At 49.9% G+C, this 16,047-nt stretch overlaps 2 protein-coding genes and 3 gene segments (V, D, J or C); all 5 read right to left on the bottom strand.

The window, feature by feature from the left end:
* The window catches only part of LOC122903648, a 369,147-nt gene that overhangs the window by 17,691 nt on the left and 335,409 nt on the right, over positions 1-16,047 (bottom strand).
* LOC122903647 overlaps positions 1-16,047 on the bottom strand; it is a 267,632-nt gene that overhangs the window by 13,654 nt on the left and 237,931 nt on the right.
* The window catches only part of LOC122903653 (immunoglobulin lambda-1 light chain-like), a 591,711-nt gene continuing 576,182 nt past the window's right edge, over positions 519-16,047 (bottom strand). For both annotated transcript variants that reach the window (XM_044244436.1, XM_044244437.1), the window contains exons 3-4: positions 2,292-2,329; positions 519-1,003 (exon numbers count right to left, since the gene is read on the bottom strand). In XM_044244436.1, coding sequence (XP_044100371.1) covers positions 684-1,003; positions 2,292-2,329 — 358 coding nt within the window. In that variant the 3' untranslated portion in view covers positions 519-683. The remainder of the gene's footprint in view (positions 1,004-2,291; positions 2,330-16,047) is intronic.
* LOC122903651 overlaps positions 5,806-16,047 on the bottom strand; it is a 194,426-nt gene continuing 184,184 nt past the window's right edge. The window contains 2 exon segments of the V gene segment in view: positions 5,806-6,290; positions 7,553-7,591. Coding sequence covers positions 5,971-6,290; positions 7,553-7,591 — 359 coding nt within the window.
* LOC122903652 (immunoglobulin lambda-1 light chain-like) overlaps positions 11,068-16,047 on the bottom strand; it is a 1,198,107-nt gene continuing 1,193,127 nt past the window's right edge. For both annotated transcript variants that reach the window (XM_044244435.1, XM_044244434.1), the window contains exons 3-4: positions 12,816-12,853; positions 11,068-11,552 (exon numbers count right to left, since the gene is read on the bottom strand). In XM_044244435.1, coding sequence (XP_044100370.1) covers positions 11,233-11,552; positions 12,816-12,853 — 358 coding nt within the window. In that variant the 3' untranslated portion in view covers positions 11,068-11,232. The remainder of the gene's footprint in view (positions 11,553-12,815; positions 12,854-16,047) is intronic.

Raw genomic sequence — 16,047 nt, forward strand, 5'->3', positions numbered from 1 at the left:
AAACTGTTTGCTGTAGAACTTGCTATGGTCTTTCCATAGCCGACAGGCATTGTGGAGGTTTGAGAAATGTATTTCTAAGGTGCACTGTTCACAGCTTTCCTGGCTCCCTGCTAATGGGCCAAGCATGGACTGCTCATTGGGTGGTCATCGCTCTCCCTCTGGGTCATTTGTATTGGGACAGGGAAGTTCCCTCCTGCTCTGAAAAGCCATTGTTTTGGCTCAAGGATCACCTTCCTTCCCATTGTTGTCTGTGCCCACTGCTGGCTCCTGGAACCTTCCCCGTTTCTCCCTGTTACCCCTGTAGGCCCCCTGGTCCCTCTCAGTCAGCTTTTTGCACATTACAGGTGACAAGGATCGCATGGTGGCGCTCCCAGATCCTCAGGACTCTTTCCTGCTATGTGTCACTGACTGGGACAAACAGAGCTCATATTTACCCAAATGTTCCATAGCTGTCCCTTCCCTTAACTACCAAAACTTTAACCTAGGCACAACCAGATAGAAAACACACATCAGAAATATCAGATGATAAATGATGAGTTCTTTATTGAGCAAATAATAAACAGGGATGGCATTGTGACCTGCCTGCTCTGAGCAGAACCTGGGTGGGGACTCAGGGGGGCATGGTGAGCTGGCAAAGGGGTATCTGGGAGAGGAAGGCCCCCATCCCTGGAAGTCTCAGGGACCTAAGAGCACTGTGAGGGGACCACCTTCTTCTCCACGGTTTTGCCCTCGTGCGTGACCAGGCAGCTGAAGCTGCTGTGAGATTGCCACTTGTCAGGCGACAGGCTCAGGTAGCTGCTGGCCGCGTACTTGTTGTTGCTCTGTTTGGAGGGCTTGGTGGTCTCCACGCCCTGGGTGACGGGGCTGCCGTCTGCCTTCCAGGCCACCGTCACGCCGCTGGGGTAGAAGTCACTGATGAGGCACACCAGGGTGGCCTTGTTGGCGGCGAGTTCCTCAGAGGAGGGCGGGAAGAGCGTGACCGAAGGTGCGGACGTGGGCTGACCTGTGGGGCATGGTGGGCGCAGTGGGTCATTGATTCCTTTTCCATTTGCGGGAGACCCTCATGTTAGTGTCTCTAACATCAGGGTTAGAGACACCCACAGGCCTGGGTGTCCAGGCCCAGGGCATGGGCCCCTGTTTAGGGACCAACCTCTGTCTGAGCAATTATTCTCAAGAGGGTGGCTTGCATCTTCCTCCAACTATTTCCCATCCCTCATGGGTAGCTGTCACACTGTACACCTGCCATCTCCTGACTTGAGAACCCTCTGGGCCCTGGCCTGTCACACAAATGTCTGACCCTCACTCTCTTGGCCTCTTCCCGTGACATTCTGCCTGTCCTCGGAGTGGATGACAAGAACTCTCTGTGGTCTCCTGTGATCTGGTATTTCTCTTCTGGAGGCCTCTGGATCTTTCCTCTGTGGCAATTATATTTCCCCAAATATATTTACTTACTCTTGAAGTCTGTAATGAGCCAAGGACCCCATAAGAACACGGTCTGCCTGAAGCTTCTTGGGTGTCCCCTCTGCCTTGTCCCTTGGTGTTTTCCCTGGCCAATTAGTAAGTTCAGTAGCCATACTGTCCATACTGGCTTTCATTTTGTAACTGGTCGTTTCCCATAAGAGCCAGGAGTCCATCTTTTCCCTACACCCTGTCGTTCCATGACCCTGTTCCAGGCTTCCTGACTGGAGCACCTTGTCCTCCCTGCTCTATCCTGTCTGGCAGTGTTGTTTGGCTCTCTGCCCATAGAGCTCTGGGCAGCAGCCTGGAGAGGCCGGCGGGAACCACTCCACCCCTGCAACCATCCTTGGATCTTTGTTTCAGAGCCCTGGGGCCTTCTCAGAACCTCTAACCTGTGTGTCACCAGCCTAGGACCCGAGGGTGCTGGGTCCCTCTAAAGGCACCAAATGGTCATCCCCCCAATGCTCCCTCTGCCCTCTTCCCTTCAGGATGGCGGACCCCAGTGCCTCCCAGAGATAAGGGTGGAGCAACAGGGACCAGAACAGAGCACACGTAGGACCCAGCACGACCCTGGCAGACAGATAGAGGAGTGTTTAGTCATCCCAACCATTGCCTGCCTCTCGGGTTGGAGGTAAGGGGCTGGTGATGACCTAAGAAGTAAGCAGGAAAATCCATGTGGGGAGAGGAGGAGGTCAGGGTCCCAGAGGCTGGGATCCCAGGTGAAAGCATGACCAAGGCTGAGACAAGACACAAAAGAAACAAAAGAAAAAGGCAGAAAATCACCCAAACCTCTGGGAGAGCAGGGAAGGAAGGAGGGAGTTGAGGAGACTCACCTAGGACGGTCAGCTGGGTCCCTCCGCCGAACACGGGACACTGTGACACAGGCTCATACAAAAACCCCTCCTGGGAGGCTGTGCCCCACCCAGTAGCCCCCACCTGCAGCTGTTGTGGAGGAAGTGGGGGCACTCCTCTAGGCTGGCGTCTGCTCAGCATGGAGGAGACACACGGACACCACCCCTAGCAGATGACAGGACCAGAAACCCCATGTGTTGTACAGCAGGATCCTTGGAAACAATTCTCCCAAAGGGAGTTGATAGCAGATCTGCTCTTGGTTTTAATGTGCCAGGACGCAGAATAGTTTGTGGAAGGCCTGTATGTCCTTTTGAGTTAGGTTTCATGGAAAGGAACAGGACATCCCTTCTCGGCATCGTCATGCAATCCCAATTCCTTAGTGACACCAAGAGGTGAGGGCCCTGTGTGTCCCCTCCCTCCCAAAACCTTCCTTTGCAGTTAAAAGCAGGTGGGTCTGGGTTCATGGGCCACTGGAAACTTCCAATGTCCACAACCAGCACTCCAGAGGTCTCAGATTTATCTTCTTGGGAATGTCCTAGTTAGTACTGTCCTAAGGTAAGTCTTGGTTGGTTCTGTAGAGAATGCCAACCTGTGTCCAGATGAACTTGGGAGTAGCTCCAGTCAATCCCTTATCTGGTCTCATGTTTGGAATGGTCTGGTGTGTGACTTCTGCTCTGTTCCTTTCAAAGAGTCTTCATTCCCCACTCCCACTAACCAAGACTGGCATGAGTGACTGATTTCACGCCCAGGGTGGATAGGCATAGATGAGCTAGGGTATATCCTCCATCAGGAAGCAGGAGCTTAGAGGTGTCCTAAGGTCATTGTGTCTACCCTGGAGCCACCCAAAGAGGCTCCCACAGGATTAATGTCCATATGTGCAGCCACATTTCCATCGTGCATAGAGGACAACCCTGGTATGATCCCCCAAAGTGATCCATAAGATCAGAGTTTACCAGTTCCCCACATAGTGATGATTCAACAGGGGAAGATGGAGAGAACATACCATCCTTCTATAAATGGAGAACAATAGGGGATAGTTTCCATTTCTTCTTTTTCCTGGATATCAGAGGCACCATGGGTAGAATAAAGAGCAGTCTTTAGGACTAGGAGCTACCCAGCTAGGGTCTGCAGCTGGGTAGCTGTCACACTGTACACCTGCATTTCCCTCATGGGCACGTCCTGCCCTTTCCTCGCAGGAGAAGGAGGGCAGAAAGGACATACGACAGAGGGATCCAGAAGGAGAGTGATGACCATCCAATGAGTGGTCAGGGGTCAAGGTCAAGGTCATGGGTGCCATGAGGCACCCTTCCCATCAAATGGATGGAGTCAGTGAACCTGCAGGTAGTTAATGCTACCTAAAGAGGTCCACTTGACCCGGTCCCTTTGATGCAATGTAGCACCCATTCTGGGCGGCGGTTTTGCCAAGTCCAAGCTGCACTCCTGAAGCGCCTGATGCCAGAAGCCCTTTGCAGGTACTGGAAGCAGACTGAATGTTTCAGAGAAGCCGTGGCTTCATATCCACATGGGAGATTCCCAGAATCGGCATCTCTGCCATCATTGCTGTTATCTTTTTAGGGAAAGTAGAGTGATTTGGGACATTCTTACTGACCCAAGGGACCCGAAGACTCATCCACCAATCACAGTGACAAACCTTATTCTATAGTCATAAAAGGAAATATCATCAAATAAGAACAGGACCTGAAATGTAACTCCTTGAGCTCTGTTATGGCAATTGTGATGACTCTGATGAGAAAAAGAGTTTTGGATTAAATGGTTTATTCATAGTGTTTGTGTAGGTCTGATAATAATACTTTTGTTTCAGCTAGGACCTTATCTGTCGCTCCATAGATAAAATATTTTCTATAGAAGATATGATATCTGAAGCTTGCTTCAAAATATTTCATAACAGAGCAATTATTCTATCGTTGGATCAGCATCATCTGGAATTGGTAAACTGCAACCTGGAGATTATGAAAGTGGAGGTCTTCTTATTCCTCCATCTCTGTATTTTGGTGTTTTACTCTTCCTTAATGTAAACTTACAGGAAGTGAGGGGTCCTACCGGAGGGAGGGAAATCCGGGCTTCTGCCTGCAGGGCCATGGAAATGAAGGAGACCTGGGTGGTCTTCTTCCTCATTTGGGCCTCTGTAGTCAGATCCATGAAATGAGGCCATCAGATGCTGTGTGATACCAGGACCCTCTACTCTTCCTTCTACATCTTAGGATTCTCTAGGGTGGGAGTGGCAGGATGAAACCTTAATAAGGGGTCCCTGTGCTCTGTACCATTGTGGTCCTTAAACTCCCTGGCTTTGTAGGCTCTGTCCTTGGCCTGACTCAGCTCCCTAGCAGTTCTGGTGAAGGCGCCTCCTCGTTCCCCATAAGCTCCAGACATAGACAGGGGGATTACCTGGCCTGCTTCAGGGCCCTGGGAGTGTATGTCTGACACCAGACTGCATGTGCAGTCAGGATTGAGCCCCAGTGAGTGAAAGTCCTGTGGGCCCATGCGTAGGAGGGCGGAGGGCCCTAATGCTTGGGAAAGCTTGACCTTGCTGTAGTCCTCAAGCCACACTCACCCTCCTGACTTATCTGCCCCAGTCCAACTAAACTCCTTGAATGGAGTTGACTCTCTGTCCCAGGGACAATCATTGGATGCCCACTTGCTTGCCTTTCTCACTGACCCAGTCCTCCAAATCTCCACCACACGCAGGCCAACATCATCGGCTTCATTCATAACCTACCCAGAGAGTAGCGCTCTCCTTGACCTCACTGACTGAGGGCCAGCCCCCTGCTAGGGCCACTTTGATCCTGAACCTGACCCAGGCCCATCAGAACATAAACTGGGCTTCCTTGTGCTTCAGCCTGACTCTTAGATCTCAGCACTAGTGCAGGGCACTCTGCTGTCTTGGAGAGTGTTCCAGGGCTCCCTGAGTTGGTTGGGAGCGTCAACAAGGTTGGGGAGTGTTAGGCTACAAGATGTTAAACTGTTTGCTGTAGAACTTGCTATGGTCTTTCCATAGCCGACAGGCATTGTGGAAGTTTGAGAAATGTATTTCTAAGGTGCACTGTTCACAGCTTTCCTGGCTCCCTGCTAATGGGCCAAACATGGACTGCTCATTGGGTGGTCATCGCTCTCCCTCTGGGTCATTTGTATTGGGACAGGGAAGTTCCCTCCTGCTCTGAAAAGCCATTGTTTTGGCTCAAGGATCACCTTCCTTCCCATTGTTGTCTGTGCCCACTGCTGGCTCCTGGAACCTTCCCCGTTTCTCCCTGTTACCCCTGTAGGCCCCCTGGTCCCTCTCAGTCAGCTTTTTGCACATTACAGGTGACAAGGATCGCATGGTGGCGCTCCCAGATCCTCAGGACTCTTTCCTGCTATGTGTCACTGACTGGGACAAACAGAGCTCATATTTACCCAAATGTTCCATAACTGTCCCTTCCCTTAACTACCGAAACTTTAACCTAGGCACAACCAGATAGAAAATACACATCAGAAATATCAGATGATAAATGATGAGATCTTTATTGAGCAAATAATAAACAGGGATGGCATTGTGACCTGCCTGCTCTGAGCAGAACCTGGGTGGGGACTCAGGGGGGCAAGGTGAGCTAGGAAAGGGGTATCTGGGAGAGGAAGGCCCCCATCCCTGGAAGTCTCAGGGACCTAAGAGCACTGTGAGGGGACCACCTTCTTCTCCACTGTTTTGCCCTCGTGCGTGACCAGGCAGCTGAAGCTGCTGTGAGATTGCCACTTGTCAGGCGACAGGCTCAGGTAGCTGCTGGCCGCGTACTTGTTGTTGCTCTGTTTGGAGGGCTTGGTGGTCTCCACGCCCTGGGTGACGGGGCTGCCGTCTGCCTTCCAGGCCACCGTCACGCCGCTGGGGTAGAAGTCACTGATGAGGCACACCAGGGTGGCCTTGTTGGCGGCGAGTTCCTCAGAGGAGGGCGGGAAGAGCGTGACCGAAGGTGCGGACGTGGGCTGACCTGTGGGGCATGGTGGGCGCAGTGGGTCATTGATTCCTTTTCCATTTGCGGGAGACCCTCATGTTAGTGTCTCTAACATCAGGGTTAGAGACACCCACAGGCCTGGGTGTCCAGGCCCAGGGCATGGGCCCCTGTTTAGGGACCAACCTCTGTCTGAGCAATTATTCTCAAGAGGGTGGCTTGCATCTTCCTCCAACTATTTCCCATCCCTCATGGGTAGTTGTCACACTGTACACCTGCCATCTCCTGACTTAAGAACCCTCTGGGCCCTGGCCTGTCACACAAATGTCTGGCCCTCACTCTCTTGGCCTCTTCCCGTGACATTCTGTCTGTCCCCGTAGTGGTCTCCTGTGATCTGGTATTTCTGTTCTGGAGGCCTCTGGATCTTTCCTCTGTGGCAATTATATTTACCCAAATGTATCTCTCTTGAAGTCTGTAATGAGCCAAGGATCCCATAAGAACACGGTCTGCCTGAACGTTCTTGGGTTTCCCCTCTGCCTTGTCCCTTGGTGTTTCCCCTTGCCAGTTAGTCAGTTCAGTAGTCATACTGTCCATACTGGCTTTCATTTTGTAACTGGTCGTTTCCCATAATAGCCAGGAGTCCGTCTTTTCCCTACACCCTGTCGTTCCATGACCCTATTCCAGGCTTCCTGACTAGAGCACCTTGTCCTCCCTGCTCTCTCCTGTCTGGCAGTGTTGTTTGGCTCTCTGCCCATAGAGCGCTGGGCGGCAGTCTGGAAGGCCGGCGGGAACCACTCCACCCCTGCAACCATCCTTGGATCCTTGTCCCAGAGCCCTGGGGCCTTCTCAGAACCTCTAACCTGTGTGTCGCCAGCCTAGGACCCGAGGGTGCTGGGTCCCTCTAAAGGCACCAAACGGTCATCCGCCCAATGCTCCCTCTGCCCTCTTCCCTTTAGGATGGCGGACCCCAGTGCCTCCCAGAGATAAGGGTGGAGCAACAGGGATCAGAACAGAGCACACGTAGGACTCAGCACGGCCCTGGCAGACAGATAGAGGAGTGTTTAGTCATCCCAACCATTGCCTGCCTCTTGGGTCGGAGGTAAGGGGCTGGTGATGACCTAAGAAGTAAGCAGGAAAATCCATGTGGGGAGAGGAGGAGGTCAGGGTACCAGAGGCTGGGATCCCAGGTGAAAGCATGACCAAGGCTGAGACAAGACACAAAAGAAACAAAAGAAAAAGGCAGAAAATCACCCAAACCTCTGGGAGAGCAGGGAAGGAAGGAGGGAGTTGAGGAGACTCACCTAGGACGGTCAGCTGGGTCCCTCCGCCGAACACATAACACAGTGATACAAGCACATACAAAAACCCCTCCTGGGAGGCTGTGCCCCACCCACTGGCCCCCCACCTGCAGCTGTGGTGGAGGAAGTGGGGGCACTCCTCTAGGCTGGCGTCTGCTCAGCTTGGAGGAGACACACGGCCACCACCCCTAGCAGATGACAGGACCAGTGACCCCATGTGTTGTGCAGCAGGATCCTTGGAAACAATTCTCCCAAAGGGAGTTGATAGCTGATCTGCTCTTGGTTTTACTGTCTGCCAGGACGTAGAATAGTTTGTGGAAGGCCTGTATGTCCTTTTGAGTTAGGTTTCATGGAAAGGAACAGGACATCCCCTCTCGGCATCGTCACGCAATCCCAGTTCCTTAGTGACACCATGAGGTGAGGGCCCTGTGTGTCCTCTCCCTCCCAATACCTTCCTTTGCAGTTAAAAGCAGGTGGGTCTGGGTTCATGGGCCACTGGAAACTTCCTATGTCCACAAACAGCACTCCAGAGGTCTCAGATTTATCTTCTTGGGAATGTCCTAGTTAGGACTGTTAAGTCTTGGTTGGTTCTGTAGAGCATGCCAACCTGTGTCCAGATGACCTTGGGAGTAGCTCCAGTCAATCCCTTATCTGGTCTCCTGTTGGGAATGGTCTGGTGTGTGACTTCTGCTCTGTTCCTTTCAAAGAGTCTTCATTCCCCACTCCCACTAACCAAGACTGGCATGAGTGACTGATTTCACGCCCAAGGTGGATAGGCATAGATGAGCTAGAGTATATCCTCCATCAGAAAGCAGGAGCTTAGAGGTGTCCTGGGGTCATGTGTGTCTACCCTGGAGCCACCCAAAGAGGCTCCACAGGATTAAGGTCCATATGTGCAGCCACATTTCCATCGTGCATAGAGGACAACCCTGGTATGATCCCCCAAAGTGATCCATAAGATCAGAGTTTACCAGTTCCCCACATAGTGATGATTCAACAGGGGAAGATGGAGAGAACATACCATCCTTCTATAAATGGAGAACAATAGGGGATAGTTTCCATTTCTTCTTTTTCCTGGATATCAGAGGCACCATGGGTAGAATAAAGAGCAGTCTTTAGGACTAGGAGCTACCCAGCTAGGGTCTGCAGCTGGGTAGCTGTCACACTGTACACCTGCATTTCCCTCATGGGCACGTCCTGCCCTTTCCTCGCAGGAGAAGGAGGACAGAAAGGACATACGACAGAGGGACCCAGAGGGAGAGCGATGACCACCCAATGAGTTGTCATGGGTCAAGGTCAATGTCATGGGTGCCATGAGGCACCCTTCCCATCAAATGGATGGAGTCAGTGAACCTGCAGGTAGTTAATGCTACCTAAAGAGGTCCACTTGACCCGGTCCCTTTGATGCAATGTAGCACCCATTCTGGGCGGTGGTTTTGCCAAGTCCAAACTGCACTCCTGAAGCACCTGATGCCAGAAGCCCTTTGCAGGTACTGGAAGCAGACTGAATGTTTCAGAGGAGCCGTGGCTTCATTTCCACATGGGAGATTCCCAGAATTGGCATCTCTGCCATCATTGCTGTTATCATTTTAGGGAAAGTAGAGTGATTTGGGACATTCTTACTGACCCAAGGGACCCGAAGACTCATCCACCAATCACAGTGACAAACCTTATTCTATAGTCATAAAAGGAAATATCATCAAATAAGAACAGGACCTGAAATGTAACTCCTTGAGCTCTGTTATGGCAATTGTGATAACTCTGATGAGAAAAAGAGTTTTGGATTAAATGGTTTATTCATAGTGTTTGTGTAGGTCTGATAATAATACTTTTGTTTCTGCTAGGACCTTATCTGTCACTCCATAAATAAAATATTTATCTATAGAAGATATGATATCTGGAGCTTGCTTCAAAATATTTCATTACAGAGCAATTATTCTGTTGTTGGATCAGCATCATCAGGAATTGATAAACTGCAACCCGGAGTTTATGAATGTGGAGGTCTTCTTATTCCTCCATCTTTGTATTTTGGTGTTTTCTCTTCCTTAATGTAAACTTACAGGAAGTGAGGGGTCCTACGGCAGGCAGGGAGATTCCGGGCTTCTGCCTGCAGGGCCATGGAAATGAAGGAGACCTGGGTGGTCTTCTCCCTCATTTGGGCCTCTGTAGTCAGATCCATGAAATGAGGCCATCAGATGCTGTGTGATACCAGGACCCTCTACTCTTCCTTCTACATCTTAGGGTTCTCTAGGGTGGGAGTGGCAGGATGAAACCTTAATAAGGGGTCCCTGTGCTCTGTACCATTGTGGTCCTTAAACTCCCTGGCTTTGTAGGCTCTGTCCTTGGCCTGACTCAGCTCCCTAGCAGTTCTGGTGAAGGCGCCTCCTCGTTCCCCATAAGCTCCAGACATAGACAGGGGGATTACCTGGCCTGCTTCAGGGCCCTGGGAGTGTATGTCTGACACCAGACTGCATGTGCAGTCAGGATTGAGCCCCAGTGAGTGAAAGTCCTGTGGGCCCATGCGTAGGAGGGCGGAGGGCCCTAATGCTTGGGAAAGCTTGACCTTGCTGTAGTCCTCAAGCCACACTCACCCTCCTGACTTATCTGCCCCAGTCCAACTAAACTCCTTGAATGGAGTTGACTCTCTGTCCCAGGGACAATCATTGGATGCCCACTTGCTTGCCTTTCTCACTGACCCAGTCCTCCAAATCTCCACCACACGCAGGCCAACATCATCGGCTTCATTCATAACCTACCCAGAGAGTAGCGCTCTCCTTGACCTCACTGACTGAGGGCCAGCCCCCTGCTAGGGCCACTTTGATCCTGAACCTGACCCAGGCCCATCAGAACATAAACTGGGCTTCCTTGTGCTTCAGCCTGACTCTTAGATCTCAGCACTAGTGCAGGGCACTCTGCTGTCTTGGAGAGTGTTCCAGGGCTCCCTGAGTTGGTTGGGAGCGTCAACAAGGTTGGGGAGTGTTAGGCTACAAGATGTTAAACTGTTTGCTGTAGAACTTGCTATGGTCTTTCCATAGCCGACAGGCATTGTGGAAGTTTGAGAAATGTATTTCTAAGGTGCACTGTTCACAGCTTTCCTGGCTCCCTGCTAATGGGCCAAACATGGACTGCTCATTGGGTGGTCATCGCTCTCCCTCTGGGTCATTTGTATTGGGACAGGGAAGTTCCCTCCTGCTCTGAAAAGCCATTGTTTTGGCTCAAGGATCACCTTCCTTCCCATTGTTGTCTGTGCCCACTGCTAGCCCCTGGAACCCTCCCCGTTTCTCCCTGTTACCCCTGTAGGCCCCCTGGTCCCTCTCAGTCAGCTTTTTGCACATTACAGGTGACAAGGATCGCATGGTGGCGCTCCCAGATCCTCAGGACTTTTTCCTGCTATGTGTCACTGACTGGGACAAACAGAGCTCATATTTACCCAAATGTTCCATAACTGTCCCTTCCTTCCCTTAACTACCGAAACTTTAACCTAGGCACAACCAGATAGAAAATACACATCAGAAATATCAGATGATAAATGATGAGATCTTTATTGAGCAAATAATAAACAGGGATGGCATTGTGACCTGTCTGCTCTGAGCAGAACCTGGGTGGGGACTCAGGGGGGCATGGTGAGCTGGCAAAGGGGTATCTGGGAGAGGAAGGCCCCCATCCCTGGAAGTCTCAGGGACCTAAGAGCACTGTGAGGGGACCACCTTCCCCTCCACGGTTTTGCCCTCATGCGTGACCAGGCAGCTGAAGCTGCTGTGAGATTGCCACTTGTCAGGCGACAGGCTCAGGTAGCTGCTGGCCGCGTACTTGTTGTTGCTCTGTTTGGAGGGCTTGGTGGTCTCCACGCCCTGGGTGACGGGGCTGCCGTCTGCCTTCCAGGCCACCGTCACGCCGCTGGGGTAGAAGTCACTGATGAGGCACACCAGGGTGGCCTTGTTGGCGGCGAGTTCCTCAGAGGAGGGCGGGAAGAGTGTGACCGAAGGTGCGGACGTGGGCTGACCTGCGGGGCATGGTGGGCGCAGTGGGTCATTGATTCCTTTTCCATTTGCGGGAGACCCTCATGTTAGTGTCTCTAACATCAGGTTTAGAGACACCCACAGGCCTGGGTGTCCAGGCCCAGGGCATGGGCCCCTGTTTAGGGACCAACCTCTGTCTGAGCAATTATTCTCAAGAGGGTGGCTTGCATCTTCCTCCAACTATTTCCCATCCCTCATGGGTAGCTGTCACACTGTACACCTGCCATCTCCTGACTTAAGAACCCTCTGGGCCCTGGCCTTTCACACAAATGTCTGGCTTTCACTCTCTTGGCCTCTTCCCGTGACATTCTGTCTGTCCCCGTAGTGGTCTCCTGTGATCTGGTATTTCTGTTCTGGAGGCCTCTGGATCATTCCTCTGTGGCAATTATATTTACCCAAATGTATCTCTCTTGAAGTCTGTAATGAGCCAAGGACCCCATAAGATCACGGTCTGCCTGAAGGTTCTTGGGTGTCCCCTCTGCCTTGTCCTTTGGTGTTTCCCCTGGCCAGTTAGTCAGTTCAGTAGCCATACTGTCCATACTGGCTTTCATTTTGTAACTGGTCGTTTCCCATAAGAGCCAGGAGTCCGTCTTTTCCCTACACCCTGTCGTTCCATGACCCTGTTCCAGGCTTCCTGACTGGAGCACCTTGTCCTCCCTGCTCTCTCCTGTCTGGCAGTGTTGTTTGGCTCTCTGCCCATAGAGCTCTGGGCAGCCGCCTGGAGAGGCCGGCGGGAACCACTCCACCCCTGCAACCATCCTTGGATCCTTGTCCCAGAGCCCTGGGGCCTTCTCAGAACCTCTAACCTGTGTGTCGCCAGCCTAGGACCCGAGGGTGCTGGGTCCCTCTAAAGGCACCAAATGGTCATCCCCCCAATGCTCTCTCTGCCCTCTTCTCTTTAGGATGGCGGACCCCAGTGCCTCCCAGAGATAAGTGTGGAGCAACAGGGACCAGAACAGAGCACACGTAGGACCCAGCATGACCCTGGCAGACAGATTGAGGAGTGTTTAGTCATCCCAACCATTGCCTGCCTCTCGGGTCGGAGGTAAGGGGCTGGTGATGACCCAAGAAGTAAGCAGGAAAATCCATGTGGGGAGAGGAGGAGGTCAGGGTCCCAGAGGCTGGGATCCCAGGTGAAAGCATGACCAAGGCTGAGACAAGACACAAAAGAAACAAAAGAAAAAGGCAGAAAATCACCCAAACCTCTGGGAGAGCAGGGAAGGAAGGAGGGAGTTGAGGAGACTCACCTAGGACGGTCAGCTGGGTTCCTCCGCCGAACTCCAGACACTGTGACACAGGCTCATACAAAAACCCCTCCTGGGAGGCTGTGCCTTATCCAATAGCCCCCACCTGCAGCTATGGTGGTGGAAGTGGGGGCACTCCTCTAGGCTGGTGTCTGCTCAGCATGAAGGAGACACACGGCCCCCATCCTAGCAGATGACAGGACCAGTGACTTCATGTGTTGTGCAACAGGATCCTTGGAAACAGTTCTTCCAAAGGAGGCTGATACGTGATCTGCTCTTGGTACTACTATCTCTGGGAATTGGATTGTGTCTATGGAGGGCCTGTGTATCCTTTAGAATTAGGTTCCATGCACATGAACAGGACATCCCCTCTCAGCATGTTCAAACAACCCCAATTCTTGGTGACACCATAATTTGAGGGCAGAGGGTGAACCCTGCCTCTGAAACCTTCCTTTGCAATTAAAAGAAGGTGTGTATGTGTTCATGAACCATTGGAACTTTCCTATGTCCCCAACCATCATGCTAGAAAGCTCAGATTTTTCTTCTTGGGAATGTCCTAGTTAGGGACTGTCCTAAGTTAGGTCTTGGTTGGTTCTGTAGAGCATGCCAACCTGTGTCCCGATGACCTCGGGAGCAGCTCTAGCCAATCCCTTATCTGGTCTCATGTCGGGAATGGTCTGGTGTGTGACTTCTGCTCTGTTCCTTTCAAAGAGTCTTCAATCCCCACTCCCACTAACTGGAACTAGTGTGAGTGACTGATTTCATGCCCCAGGTGGGTAGGCACAGATGAGCTCGAGTATATCCTCAATCAGCAAGCAGGAGCTTAGAGATCTCCTGGGGTCATGTGTGTGTACCTAGGAGTCTCCCGAAGAGGCTCCCACTGGACCGATGTCCATATGTGAAGCCACATTTCCATCATGCACAAAGGATGACCTTTGTGTGAACCCCCAAACTGATCCATAAGATCTAAGAATTTACCAGGTTATCACACAGTGATAAATCAGTAGGGGAAGATGGAGGGAACTGACCATCCTTCTATAAAGTGGGGAACAATAGGGAACTATTTACATTTCTTCTTTTCCCTAGATATCAAGGTGTCATTGGGAGAATAAAGAGGAGATCAAGGGACTCCCTTCATGGGCATGTGCTGCCCTGTCCTCATAGGAGAGGGTCAACAGAGAGGAAATACTGCCGCCATGGACCCTTCCCATCAGATGGAGGAGTCACTGAACCTGCAGGTAGTTAATGCTACCTAAAAAGGTCCACTTGACCTTGGCCCTTTGATGCTATTACCAACCATCCTGGGTGGTGTTTTTGCCAAGTCCAAGCTGGACTTTCTGAAGCCCCTGATGCCAGAAGCCCTTTGCAAGCACAGGAAGCAGACTGAATGGTTTGGGGAGGCTGTGGGTTCATATCCTGGTGGGGGAGTCCCATGATCGGCCGTTCTGCCCTCCCAGCCACTACCTTTTAAGGGACAGTAGAATGTTTTGGGAGATCTTATTGACCCAAGGGACCAGAAGACACATCCACCAATGACACTGTCAAATCTTATTCCATAGTCATAAAATGAAAAGGAAATTCCACCAAATAATATTTACAACATATACACTTAACCAGGGATTCACATACAAATATATGAGGAGTTTCTATAGATTGATAAGAAAATACAAGGAATCAAATGGAAAAATAGGCAAAATTACGACAGGAAAATTCACAGTGAAAACATAATCAGTCAAAAAAATATGGAAGGAAAGAACTCTCACCCACGATCACATACGCAATTAAACACAAACACATCCTCATTAATACTCATCAGGGATGAGCAAATAAAAAAGGGTCAGCAGTGTCACAGTATTGGGAAGGATGTGAGGAAAGGGCACTGTCATTCACTGCAGTGAATATAAGCTGGGACAGCCTTGCAGAAGGACATTTGGGTAGTATATAAAGAACATTTCAAAAGCCCATTCTCTCTGGTCCAATAATTCCAGTTTAGTCATTAGTCCAAAGTAGAAACTTAAGTGCACTTCAAGCACACACAACATATGCACACATATGTGGGTATTTCTGTGACAGCATCACTTGTAATTTATATTTTAAATGGAAACAACCTAAATTTCCATTTTTTTTTCCCAATTTATTTATTTTCAGAAAAACAGTATTCATTATTTTTTCACCACACCCAGTGCTCCATGCAAGCTGTGCCCTCTATAATACCCACCACCTGGTACCCCAACCTCCCACCCCCCCGCCACTTCAAACCCCTCAGACTGTTAAGGTAATGATTACATACCATCTGGGTCATCCAAATTTTGAAGTCTTACAAAGCCATTATAAGAGCATGGGAGATCCATACAGATTGAGATAGAAAACATCAGTAAAAAACGGTTTAAAAAGCTGGTTGCTGGATAATATGCAAAGTATGATTCCATTTTTTCCAAATAATGGATGTATAACCAACTAGATGCGTGTGTGTGTGTTTTCAGGGACAAACCCACATGGGAGAAGGATTAGAAATATATAGGCCAACCTGACAGTGGTCATCTCTGGACAATGGGTTTTAGGGTAAGATGTGTGGAGATGGTAAGCAGAAACATTACACTTTTTCTTTAATATACTTCTTTGCTTAATCTTTTATTTTTTTTACAAGTACATGTTACTTTTATATTAAAATTATTTTAGAAGATAAAAACAAAACATATATCTTCCTGTGTACATTTTCAAAAGTATAGAAAATTAGAAAGCAAAAATTTAAATGAGCTGAAGTCCCATCAACCAGAGACATACCATCGATATTTTTCTATATTTTCGGACAGTCTTTTGAAAATGTGCACACATTTCAGAAAGAGAAAAAAAAAAGCCCAATTTCAGAAAGAGAGTTTAGGAGGCTTGTGTAAGATTTCTTATGATGGATGTTCCAAAGGTATTTGGTCACACCCTTTCTGTTGGATATTTAGATTATTTCCAGTTTTCTCCCACCATTAATAATGTTGAGCTAGCCATTCTTTTTTGTAAACCTTTGGTTACATTTCTGATTATTCCTCCCCTACCCTCACCATCCCATGAATTCCTAGAAGTGTAATCACACAATTTAAATATATATACTTTTAAAAAGTGACCTGCTGCATATTGTTAAGATGGTTATACGTTTTAGACTTTCTATAGACAGTCCATGAGAGTGCCCATTCCTCCCTGGTCAAACTTTGGTACTTGCTAATTTTATAGGAGATCTTGGTAC

Source organism: Neovison vison, chromosome 3, assembly GCF_020171115.1.
Source record: "Neovison vison isolate M4711 chromosome 3, ASM_NN_V1, whole genome shotgun sequence".
Taxonomy (NCBI): Eukaryota; Metazoa; Chordata; class Mammalia; order Carnivora; family Mustelidae; genus Neogale; species Neogale vison.